The sequence below is a fragment of the Taudactylus pleione genome, unplaced genomic scaffold (assembly GCF_031769625.1).
Source record: "Taudactylus pleione unplaced genomic scaffold, aTauple2 ptg000244l, whole genome shotgun sequence".
Classification (NCBI taxonomy): Eukaryota; Metazoa; Chordata; class Amphibia; order Anura; family Myobatrachidae; genus Taudactylus; species Taudactylus pleione.
The window spans coordinates 219122-232931 of record NW_028284646.1 but is presented as its reverse complement, the minus strand read 5'-3'; the positions used below and the strand labels follow the sequence as shown (position 1 = coordinate 232931).

Below are 13810 nucleotides of genomic sequence, written 5' to 3'. Positions count from 1 at the left end.
GGTATAAGATGAATTCTATGCAGAGTTTATTATACAGAAAAAGAGGAAAAGAAGATTGCCTCTTCATTTCAAAGTGTAAGAAATTATACAACACTGTGGCTGTATTCAGAGGCGGCCGTACGGTCTACGACCGCACGGCCGCCTCGATGTTTGTCTAGTGCGCATGCGCACGAGGGAGCCGGCTCCTTCGTGCGCATGCATGAGACCCGCTACGGCCGACAGCGCCGGTCGTAGCGGGTCTCTTTCCAAAGGAGGCGAGCTGTCAATGTTGATTGACAGCTCGCCCCGTTTGGAAGGCGGGCCGGGGGGTGGCAGCCCAAATGGAGGCATTCCCATGGGAATGCCTGCCATTTGGGGGAGGCCCCACTGACATCACTAGTGATGTCACTGGAGAGCTTCCGGCTCTGACAGAGCCAGAAGCTCTCCGGGGCTTACGACAAGTGAGACCCTACCCTAGGGTCTCGTTGTAAGCCCCGATGGTCGCGATGGTCAATGTCCATCGCGACCATCTCCCTAGCGGTCGTTAGAGCTGTGGGTGTTAACCCACAGCCTAACGACCAAAACAGAGGCGGCCGGTCAGGATGCAAGCGGCCGCCCAGTTTCTGAGCGGCCACTTGCATCCTCCGACCGCCTCTGAATGAGGCCCTGTGAGTGGTGATTTTTGGTTGCTGGACTTATACACATCCAAGAGCAAAGATATGCAATTCACATTAGCATCATAGTGATACATTTTTATGTATACATGCACCTTTATAGTAATGCCACCTTTGTTTTGTAAAGAACTGAGATACACACTGCAGTTTCTTAAGACAGTGGATTTCCATCTGGTGTAGTTTCTCCATCCCTGTATGGCCTATTGTGTGAGCAGCTGTGCAACTTAGAACACCCAGGAATGCCCACTAAAATTCACTGACTGTGCAGCCGATTCTGTGCTGTGGCTTGTGCGCAGACAATATGGATGCATGTACTTTGTGGCTCAGATGCTAGCATAGACTTAAAATATCAGCCATTTACATGCACCATCCACACTGGGTCCACCTCTGAATCAGGCCCAGTGAGTCTGTGTCCTAGTCCTGTCTGTGTGTCCTGCAGTACTGTCAGTAACTCTTACACAAGCTAAATTGCTCTTATGATGAATAGTGGCAGCCACCACCAGGCATGAGGAAGTGTAAAATTGCTTGTAATTGTATATGTTTAAGTTTATATTATTTGTTCAAAGTGCTGAAACACACTAGGTAACAAAGGAATCATTAAATAATAGCATTTTAGTCGCAGTCCAGTCAGTGGTGTCAATCAGATTCTGGATGCAGTGAAAATTCCTGTGTCTATAATAAATGTATCCTGCTGCATACTTACTGCAGTGCTGAACAAATGTGAAACAAATGAGATCTGGTCAAAATCCCAACAGGCGCTTAGACTGCCAGCACCGGAATGACGACACCTGTCAGGATCCTGGCACCGGCACCCCTATGGTAATTACTGGGGTTAGGGGGAGGGTAAGGGTTAGGCACTAGGGGGGTAGAGTTAAGTTTAGGGTGTGGGGAGGGGGGGTTAGGTTTAGGCATGGGGAGGGAGGGCTAGGGTTAGGGGTAGGGGGAGGGTTAGGATACTGCCCGAAATGTGTCTGTATAATAACCCTGTCAGAATGCCGGCATCAGGATTCTGCACGACCGGGAAACCTAAGTACCGGCACCCGTACGCAACCCGAAAGAATCACTGTGTGGTGGATGCTGCTAACTTCACTGTAGGTAAAATATTATTTTATAGTTTGAAAATAAAACAGCACTTTAACCTTTTAAATATACTATTAATCTCATTAGGAAAGATTGCATGAATAAGCAACACTTGCGTCTCATCCATATGCTCCGTCAGATTTATAGTATAGTAAAGAATACTTATACCCCTTTCACACATAGAGTACATCAAAATCCTGGGTATTTGCATGTGATCACGCATCAACTCCTGATATTGGTATGTGTGAAAAGAAACAAACCGGGATGAAATTCTGAGTCCATGGCCCTGATAGACCCAGCAATAGAAATAGAAGAATATCTGCACAGACCTATTACATAAATTGTCCTTCCCAAGATACACATCAAATATCTAACTATCTTTCCTATATTGGGAGGTGCTCCCAGGAATAAAAAGTCATATTGAAATAGCAAAAAAGAAAAGCAAAGTATTCCTATAGTGGGGCACACATGAACTAATCTGAATAGAAAAACAATGATAGATGACCCATCAGAATAATAATTTTAGAAATTAATAAAATATAACTTTTATTATATACTTATAAAATAAGTAGGTGAAAATTGAGAATATGTATAAAATTTATTATAATATGTTTATTAAAACACTAGTCTCCACTAAACCTATTTGTATCAGAACGTGTTAAGAATTAAATTACACACATATTACTATCACTTATTAAATGTGAGTCCTTCAACACTCTATCCACTGTGATAGTTGAATTATAATATTCATATAGTGTACACAAATTCTGAACATTAATCAAGTGTGAACCACCCTATTTTGTGTGATCTCATTGTATCATCAATAAAGCTAGATATATTCGTACTTATTATCACTAGGTGCATATCATATGCTGTTCATCCAGATACTGAGTGTCATTGGACAACGTCAAAATAGTACTGTATGAGATATCCACAATATTACAGTTAGTAGGTATTAAAGCTATACAGATAGCTAGCTAACAGTGTCACTGACAACACTCTGATGCCAGACAGCGCTCAGAGTGCATATTGAAACATGTGCTTGCACAATCTCATATTATTATTGTGAAACAGAAGAGCTGGGATACTATGATTAAATAGACCTCACTCCTCTTCTATATTGCAACATTGTGATAATTGCATCAGCTATGTTATTAAATGGTATTAATCTGTCCTCCCTAGTGCTGTTACTAAATCACATACATTGTTGCTGCACGTACTCTCATAGGCAGTCTGCCCAAACAATTAACCATTTCTCTAGGGATAATCTCTCCTGTTTCACATACCCTTGTAATAAAGTGTGACCACCCTGCTAGTCTCTGCCATTATTGCTAATAGCGTTATTCTGCTAGGATCAGTAATACTTTAATAAGTAGTCACTTTTTCCTCAACTCTTCGTCCCACAGTAAACACAGCATATCGGCGGCTCATGTCTCACATGATATTCTCATAGGTTTTTTACACTCTCAGTAAGTTAAATTAAAGACAGTTATTTTACTGAATGGTATTGTTCTGTCATCCCTTGTGCTGTTATCAAATCCCATACTTTGTTCACACACGTATTATCACAGGCAGTGTAACTCTGCCCAAACCATTAACTGTTCTCATAGGGATAATCTCTTTTATATCACTGCCCTGTGTAGTGAGGTGTAACCACCCTGCTAGTCTCTGCCGCTATAGCTGACAGCGTTGCTCTGCTAGGACCAGCAATACACTAATATGCAGTCACTTATTTTACAACTCTGCGCCCCGCAGCTAACACATCACATCGGCGGCTCGCATAACACATGATATTCACATAGGTCTTTTTCACTTTTGGTAAGTTAGCGTGGAGACATAAACATTAAAAATCACAGAGCATGCTATGCATCGCGTGTCTGTGCATTCCTAACGCGCGTTTCGCTCATAAGCTTAATCATATCATGTGTTTTAATAAACATATTATAATAAATTTATACATATTCTCAATTTTCGCCTACTTATTTTATAAGTATATAATAAAAGTTATATTTTATTAATTTTCTAAAATTATTATTCTGATGGGTCATCTATCATTGTTTTTCTATTCAGATTAGTCCGTGTGTGCCCCACTATAGGAATACTTTGCTTTTCTTTTTTGCTATTTCAATAAGACCCAGCAATAGACCCAGCAATTTCCTGGAACTTAAGTCTGAAAGGGGTATCATTTACACATTATCTGGCAGTGTGAATTATGCATTGTACATGATACTAATACACTTCATTTGTGAATAATGTTTGGAAAGACAGGTGCAAATAGTGTATGCAATGTCATTATTTGATATGATATCTTGATCTGAAAGAAAAGTGTCATCATTTCTATCTATTGTTACAGTCCAAATGCAACCTATTTATATAATCACACCTTGTTATAGGAGATATATCAGTATAATATTTGTGTTTCATGCATACAGAACATGCTGTCCCTGAAGGAACCATTCTGCAAGAAAGCTCCATTATTCATAAAGACTTCATGCAACATCCAAAAATAGTTGACGCTGCATCATCAGGAAAGGCAAATGATTGTATTTTAGCAAAACAATTATGCAAAGAAAATCATAATTGCTTTTCTTTATATGAAAATTTTAAAAGTCGCTGCATTCACCCACAAGAATGCATCTTCTATGATTCAGTGCAAAGTTGCTTGACAGCTTGGAGTGAATTGAGAAAGACTGTAATGGGAAACTGTGTATGTCTAAACTCAACAAAAAGAAAATGTATAAAAGTTTGGAATAGCATTTTTAATAATACCTGTTTACAACATGCAAAAGAAAGACAAATTTCCACATACTCCAGAGGAAAAAAGGATTCCAGTGTTTTGGACCTGGGTTCATGTAAGTATTAATACAATAATCAATATAAAAAAGCAGTATATTTAATAAAATAAATAATAGTCACATATTACACAGTCATGTACATTTAGGACACAGATCAATAAATGACACTTAGGTTAAAGTCCCTACTTGAAATAAAATTCAAAGCACACATTAGATCAGGAAGTCCACTGGTGCTTGCGGCAATGAGACCCTACCGCAAGGGTCTCGTCGCAAGCCCGATGGTTTTGATGGTCTTGACCATCGTGACCATCACCTGGCCGCTCGCATAAGCTGTGGGTGGTAACCCACAGCTATGCGAGCGGCCAAGAGGCCGCAACTAAAAAAACAAATGCCCGCCCTGATTCAGAGCGAGCGCTCGCTTTTTGCGAGCGCCTCTGAATCAGGGCCAGAGTTCCAGATTAGAATTTAATATTCTAGTGTGATTATCCCTCTTTTGGAAATATAAAATGATACCCTCACATGGATAACAATATGACTAGGTACGACAAACTTCTGAATTGATTATAAAACTAGACCTCTAAAACCTTTCCAAACAAGACCCCTTACCCTCAGTCACATTACAGTCTTAGGCCCTCATTCAGAGCCGTACGCTCTGAGCAGAGCGCACGCTCTGAATGAGGGCCGGGCTCCATTTTCATGGAGCGTCCTCCTGGACGCTCGTATAGCTGTGGGTCACCACCCATAGGCTATACGAGCGTGCATTTTGATGGCCGCGATGGTCGTGACCATCGCGACCATCGAAATTGCGAGCCGGAGCCTGCGGTTGAGGTTTTCAACCGCAAGCTCCGGAGTGATTTTGGCTCTAACAGAGCCAAAATCACTCCCACTGACATCACTAGTGATGTCAGTGGGCCGGCTTCTGACGGGAGGCGTTCCCGTGGGAACGCCCCCGTCAGGGAGGCACGCCCCCGGCACGCCCACCAAAGGGGGCATGCTGTCAATCAACATTGACAGCACGCCCCCTTTGATCGGACACAACGAGCGAAGGACTTTCCTTCGCTCGTCGCCTCTGGCGCATGCGCACGACGGAGCTCCCTCCGTCGTGCGCATGCTCAGTGCCTAATATCGACCCACTTGCGAGCGGACAGCCGCTCGCGAGTGGGTCTGAATCAGGCCCTTAGTGCCAACAAAAACAGAAGTAAAGGGTAAAACAGGTGAAATCTTTCTGGGCCCTTACTGTGGAAAGTGGCAAGAGGTATATACCTACAGTATTCTTAGGGTTGCCCTCACATGAAGCACAACCTTACAACCCCTGGGATGGCCCCATATGTTTTATATAAATTGGATTTCCTTTTCCCCAGCTGCTTAATGCTCAAAACTAAACAACTGGCCCCTGCCACGTTTCTAACCTACTCAATGCAGAATGAATGGGTCCCAATATCTTGGGACCTCAACAATACAGTAGCTGCTCAATGCAACTTTTAAACATAAAACAAAATTAATATTTGGTTAATAGGGGCGCGTCTGCATGTGCCAGCTACACCCATGCAATTCGGTTGCGTGGTAAAGAAAAATAGTGCGCCAATGAAATGGGACAAACCATACTGTCCATGTGTGTGTCTCCATTAACCATTCAATGATTACTTGTGTTTTTTTTTTACAAATAAAAGATCTATACTGAAATATAACATTACAAGAAACCCATAATTCAAGTGCCTACGTGTTCAAAAATATAAAATGTCTCAGAAAAGGCCATGAAAAATGCTAACTCGAATAAAACAACTTCAAAACCATTTGAGGCAACATCTACAACTATGAGAATTAATTTATGCAACAGGTCTAGGATAATAGCATATTTTCCAACTGTCCTGATTTCAGTGGAACAGCCCCACCAACCCACTCAAGGGCTGAAATGTTGGAGGAGAGCATAGCAGTTGTTAGTCGGTAAAACCTAACAATGTACTAGGTACTCTCTCATAATTCCAGAAGAAAGACGCTTGCTAACTGACAGTCCCTTACTAACTTAAGGCCACTCCCCTTAACCCCATAACCAAAACAAGAAAAGCCATAAACCCAAACCTAAACAGGCAATGTGAACTAAGGGCCTGATTCAGAGCCGGACGCAAGTAGCGCTCGCTCGTCCAGAAAATAGGGGTGGCTATTCAAATGAACCGTTCGCTCTTTGCGGTCTATTCACGCCTCTAGGACTGAACGAGCGAACAAAACTTGCGGTCGTTTTTTGGAAAAATACGCCCCCTGGCCGCTCGCATCCTACGTCATGTCCGCTATTTATTAGATTAATCGAGTACATCGACCAGCGTATGAACTGCTCGCTATTCTTGTGGTTGGTTTTTGCTAGCACAATCTTGCGAGCAGTTCTGGCTATAAAATAACCCAGTGACGTGGTCAGTGACGCTGCTGTTTTAATTATGCACACCCATAAAATGCCCATTTTGACCTTTAAGCACGCCTGCGTTCTGATCTCCTCTCCCCGTTTTCAAGCACCTTCCCCTGTTACCACCCACATACGCCTCATTCTGTCACTCAAATTATCAGGCATTCGCTATTTAGCGAGCACATGAATTTCGACCACACTGACTGGTTCGCGCATGCGTATAACGATCCGTACGCATGCACAGTTGGGCAAACATCGCTCGGAGCGAACGAGAGGCCGCTTACGAGCGGCTCTGAATCAGGCCCTAACTCCATACACATAGGCCAACAGAGTTACCAGCTTATACGGCCATCAGTTACCATACTTAGGAGAAGATTTATCAAAGCTTGAGAACGATAAAGTTGAGAGAGATAAAGTACCAACCAATCAGATCCCACCTGTTATTTTTTTATACAGAGCCTGTAAAATGACAGTTAGAAACTGATTGGTTGGTACTTTATTTTTCCCCACTTAATCTCTCTGCAAGCTTTGATAAATCTCCCCCTAAATCACATCTATATTGTTATTTCCAATCTTACTTAAAACTGTAAGCTTTTTTTTTATAAATACTCCACAAAACAATAAACTGTTTTCAAAGGCCATAAGAAAACATTTAAATGTTTATTAAATGAATCCATACTCAGTCCATTTACATATTCTGCTACTGATTAAGCTATTAATATACATTGATAACATTTTAAGTAATCTTATTTGAAGTAATCAGTATCATTTGTTACTGTTGCACACTATCTCATGATATTGGATGCCCCTAAAATAAAACCAGACATTTATTTAAATATAATACCAAAATAAATGCTGCTTGGGCTGAATGAAAAATAAAGCTATATTTGGCATATTAACATAACACAAATCATAGAAAAGGCTTAAACACCTGAATGTGACTTAGGGGTCTATTTACTAAGCCTTCGATGGAGATAAAGAGAACGGAGATAAAGTAACAACCAACCAGCTCCTAACTGTTATTTTTCAAACACAGCCTGTGACATGACAGTTAGGAGCTGATTTTTTGGTACTTTATCTCCATCCAAGGCTTAGTAAATAGAATTACCTGAAAGCCTATACTCAATGTAGTATTTTCTTTTTTAGATTCTTCTCAAGTGACTATTAATTCAGAATGGGATACAAGCTCGTTAAGGAATATAGGTAAGGTTTTTGTTTTTCCTAAATTATATTTTAGATAGCAGATATTCATAAAGACTATACTGAATATTATATACATCTATCGGTCACCATCCTGCTAAGAATGTTGACCTGACAATATGATAAATATTCAACAAAATGTCTAAGGTACATGTCAAACCAGTTTCTGGAAATAAAAATGATTGACGAGAAACTGTGGCATGTTAAGGCTTAGCAGGTCATCTACAAGAGACACTGAATAAGCATTGAGTCATTTTGTTTTTTATTTACTTTAATAGAGATGATTAAAAATCCGGCATCTTAAAAAATTCACATAATCACTATTAACAGTTTAACTAACGCTCCAGGTTTCACGCCCAGAACTATTCAATTATTGTGCATATTCCCTGCTGGTAAACCTGGGGCGAATATGGGTTAACCCATGGATTCAGGTTAGTTGCACAGAATCTATGAGTTACCCTACATGTTTAGCCCCAGGGGGTGCATTTAATGTGGATGCACCATGTGGGTTATAACGCACGGGGTAGCGACCCTGAATTTAATTGCTCAGGGCAGAGCTTTAGCCATGGGGTTGAATCTGCCCCTAAATGCCTTACCCTGCAATTTGCTTTTCTGTGTGAAGAGGGGTACATGCTGGGACCAGCAAAAATATAGTGCATCAAATGCTGGGTAAAAGATGTTTTTTGTTTTTTTTCTGTTAGGAAGAGGTATAACAGTGCAACAGCTCTAATTTCATATATATTGTTATAAGAGTAGCTACTGTATCTTAGGTTAACTTAAAGCAGCAATCCCATGTAAAGAATTAAGTGTGCACTTATTTTTTTTATAACATATATCATTCTGGCAGGTTATAAAAATATTTTATGTAATCAGGCTGCTATTAATAATTTAGAATTCTGCAGTTTCCCGTGTCATGTGACTACCATGACAGCAACAGTCACATGACTTATAATGTGCTGAGCAAAGAGTTCTTGGTACACCCCACTGAACTCTGGGCCTGGTTCATTAAGGATCGCTATTGCAGCTCGTAATCGCATGCAGGTCTGCTGCGAAAATAAGTTAATGAATGCAATCGCAATGCCGTCGCACTGACAGCATAGAGATGCCCACTGCCTCCCATTACCACTATCTCACATCCGTAATACTTATCACACCTCCATAAACATCGGTAACATTGAGTACCATCGGTCCTTCATACAGAATTACAGCAGCCCTGACCTGCTACCCTCGTTGCACGCAGTGAGTACTGAGTAAATTATGCATGCCCATGCAACGGAGTTCAAACAGTCAAGCATGACTGTGTTTCCCCGACCAACCCCCTGTCACCACCCCCAAATGCTCACTGCCTGTCAATCACCCTGCGCAGTGCAATCACAGTGGTGCCTTCGCGCACTGCAATACATACGCATGCGCAGTACGCAACAATCGCCCTTCTGCATACACTTTAGCAATAGCGATCCATAATGAATCAGGCCATGTTCTGTAAATTCATTCCTCTCCTCTCTCCTGTTTTACATGCCATGCTGAAATCTGAGTGTAGCTGGCAGACATACTGTTTCCCCCTCCGGAGAGATTTTAAGAAAGAGATAATAAATAGCAAATTTCACTAAAAAGCATTCTTTCCTAGAACAGTGATACCATATAATAAATATGAGATTTGATTTCTAGAGCTGAACATTAAGTCAAATTTGTAATAAAAAAAGTAAGGTTGATGGCTGATAAATGTACAGAACTCGTTCATCGCGGCATATGGCTTGGCGCTACATCAAAATATCCATATGTTGTTTGTTAGTAAACATGTACAGTAAATTGCGTGATAATATGTAAAGCCTAAACAACCAAGCATGATGAATGCAATTAGTGAACGAAAGAAAAGTGTATCCAACACGCTGTCAATTAGCAGCTGTTAGGGGTTGTCAGCTGCAAAATAGCAATAAGCAAAAAAGAAAATGAGTAACCAGTGTTGTTTAGCTAATTAAATAGTTGGACACATATAAATTGTAATGAATACACTGTTTAAGAAAAATATATTAAAACACACAAAATATATATATCTCAATATAAATTATAGCATTAATTCCGGACACATACTATAAATAAACAATCAATAGGATCCCACACTGTTCACTTGGAAATTAGTCTCCTAGAGCAGAAGCATTTTATATCACATGGTATTACCCAGAAGTTGTGGATGAAGATCCCAACACAATTCCTTGTAGCAGCACAGTGTATGGAAGGTGGGAGTAGTTTGTCCACTTGGTATCCATGTGTAGCAACAGATGTTTAAGCTCAAATTGGAGATGGGTATCAGTACAGTGAAATAAGAATACAAAGAAAGAAGCCAGAGTGCTATTAAGCCAGAGAGTCAATTATCAGTGCAGCAGTGAAACTTAGAGGTGATTGCCAACCTCACTGACAAGAACAATATGAAAAAAACACTGCGCTCTGATAATTAAGTAGAAACATATGAGTAACACCTTGGTATATTAAACTCAATTTATTATCTATAAAAAAGATATTAAAATAATGATAAGACACACATAGAAAATGACATATAAAAACACATAATAATCACATAAAGTCAGCTGAGGAAGCTATATAGAATGTGAACAATAAAGGATAATTAAGATTGTGAATACAGATAAAGTAGATGATCAGGCTCCGATATTAGTATCTCAATCTTCTACTATTGACTATAGATATATTAATTATGACAATCTGTGCCAAAACGTAAAGTTGCAGCTAAGTAGCCAATTCAGGTGTAATCAGCAATGCATGTAAAATGAGAACATTGACACAGTCTAGCTAATGGTAGCTCTCCCCTTTAGAAAAAACAGAAGCCTTTGGTGTTATGTCCAACACATGTATCAAAGTCCTGGATACAGTGGGTTATCCCCAACAAATTGTAAACATGAAGAACCGCAAGTGAGTCTGTATCAGGAAATGATTGTAAATTCCTGAAATGTGTTGCAGGACACAAACGTAGGTACCTGAGAGTTTATACAATGATGGAAGCCATAGGTTTACCTGTGAAGGCTGCTATCATGATCTCTGAGTGTTAGAAACACAGGACCTAGTGTGGCTTAACGTGGGTCAGCACGGCCAGCCAGGGAGTGCCGTCCGGCAGAGGTAGATGTACTGCAGCGCACTGTGAAATGGAAATTGATACCAATCTCCGTCTGTGTGCTGACGTCCACCGAGACCTTCAACTGGCATTCAGCTTGAAAAAGGCTACAGCAGTAGCTGAAACGCGTTGCTGTGTTCTCTATTCAGCTAATTGGAGCTGCTCCCCGATCAAGATACCTGCAGTTAATGGTCTGACAGCCGCTCACATTTTCTTCATGAGACCTGCTACTACTACATAATTGCGGCTGTACCAGAAGTGGTAATCTACAACTTCTCCGGAGAGAGTGCGGGTGCACACCGGTTCCCTGTCCGCTGACCACACTGTGCTATCAGAGAACACAGGCACCCAAGACGCTATCACTGCCAGTTGAAGGTCCCGGTGGACGTCAGCACACAGACGGAGATTGGTATTAATTTCCATTACACAGTGCGCTGCAGTACATCTACCTCTGCCGGACGTCACTCCCTGGCTGGCCGTGCTGACCCACGTTAAGCCACAATAGGTCCTGTGTTTCTAACACTCAGAGATCGTGATAGCAGCCTTCACAGGTAAACGTATGGCTTCCATCATTGTATAAACTCTCAGGTACCTACGTTTGTGTCCTGCAACACATTTCAGGAATTTACAATCATTTCCTGATACAGACTCACTTGCGGTTCTTCATGTTTACAATTTGTTGGGGATAACCCACTGTATCCAGGACTTTGATACATGTGTTGGACATAACACCAAAGGCTTCTGTTTTTTCTAAAGGGGAGAGCTACCATTAGCTAGACTGTGTCAATGTTCTCATTTTACATGCATTGCTGATTACACCTGAATTGGCTACTTAGCTGCAGCTTTACTTTTTGGCACAGATTGTCATAATTAATATATCTATAGTTAATAGTAGAGGATTGAGATACTAATATCGGAGCCTGATCATCTCCTTTATCTCTATTCACAATCTTAATTATTCTTTATTGTTCACATTCTATATAGCTTCCTCAGCTGACTTTAAGTGATTATGTGTTTTTATATGTAATTTTCTGTGTGTATCTTACCTTTATTTTAATATTTTTTTAATATCTTTTATTTTTTTAATATCTTTTTTATAGATAATAAATTGAGTTTAATATACCAAGGTGTTACTCATATGTTTCTACTTAATTATCAGAGCGCAGTGTTTTTTTCATATTGTTCTTTTCACAGTGAAATAAGAATGTTCAGTCCTTATCTGGATCCAAATAAAATCTGTAGTGTTCAGTGATCCAAAAATACAGCAATAGTAGTTCTTAACGCATTTCCTTGGGCAAATACACCCAGATTCTTCAGAAGTATATCAGTGCAATTAGTAAATCAGTGCATCTGTATCAATGAATGCTGATTTTGTATACTATACACTGTATGGCTTCTTTTTCCAAATGTTATGTCTGCATTATGGCACTTCTAAATCATGACTTTTTTAGTTCAAGTTTAAAAAAATAGAAAAACACATTGTTTACAGAATATTTGCACTATCTGGTTATTACACTGTTTAAATATTATCAGACATTAAATTTTTTCAATATTTAACATTTTGATATTGCATATTACATACCTGTTATATATGATTTTCCCCTATAGAATATGGAGGGCCAATATCTTGTTTAGATGTTGCAACACTTTGCATTGGGGATTCTGTGTGTAATAGGCACCTGGCAGCACTTATGAAGGCTTGTGCTGTTAGTGGAACTGTGTGTAACGTGAAGGACTGCCAGAGAACGATCCGATCATTCTATGAAACCATGCCTTTCAACATCTCACAAATGCTGGCTTTTTGTGATTGCGTTCAATCTCATGAGGACTGCCAACGGGCTGGAGACGTGCTCCATAGCAAATCCTGCACCGTTCACACAGATGTACCCATGTCCTGCCTTACTGTGGTCTCTAGTTGCCTTGACAATGAACTGTGCAGGTTAGTAAAAAATAAATCTCACTATATTAGAAACTGATGTTAATTATTGACATATTACTACACACATTTGTTTAAGAAAGTTTAGAAATACATTGCTCTTTAAAACATTTAATATAACCATGAACAACAACTTCAACTTCTATTATATAAGCAGAGCCTTCATATGTAGTGCCTCTACCTTCTTCCAAAAAATTGTTTCTTTTAAATGTTTATTAACAGTTTAATAACACAAACTATTTATCAGTGAGAATTCTTACAATTGTTTGTTTACTAATATAATATAAACTGCTGGGTGGAATGGAGCCTCCTACACAGACCCCACCACTGCTGCTGGAGAGGAGATAGCTCTGCACACACGGCTCCTCTCCAGCACAGGCAGGGACTGTGAAGGAGTGGCGCCACTGGCTGTTAGCATTACCATGGTATCATGTCTGTGGTCCGGGTCCTCTGCAGACTTGTCTCCTCTATCCTCCAGACAATGAGGACACTGAAAAGTGTTCCATTAGAAAGGAGTGAGAAAATACATGAAAGATACAGAAAAGTGTTACATTCGTAAATAAAAGTTTACTAAAGGATTACATTAGTAAGAAGTAGCAGTTTAAGTGTTAAATTAGTTTAGTTAAT

The 13810-nt window shown here is 40.1% G+C and overlaps 1 protein-coding gene across 1 annotated transcript in view; it reads left to right on the top strand.

Annotated features, from left to right (window-relative positions):
• The window catches only part of GFRAL (GDNF family receptor alpha like), a 121241-nt gene that overhangs the window by 46110 nt on the left and 61321 nt on the right, over positions 1-13810 (top strand). Inside the window, exons 4-6 of the mRNA XM_088479743.1 lie at positions 4166-4585; positions 8070-8126; positions 12856-13186. Coding sequence (XP_088335869.1) covers positions 4166-4585; positions 8070-8126; positions 12856-13186 — 808 coding nt within the window. The remainder of the gene's footprint in view (positions 1-4165; positions 4586-8069; positions 8127-12855; positions 13187-13810) is intronic.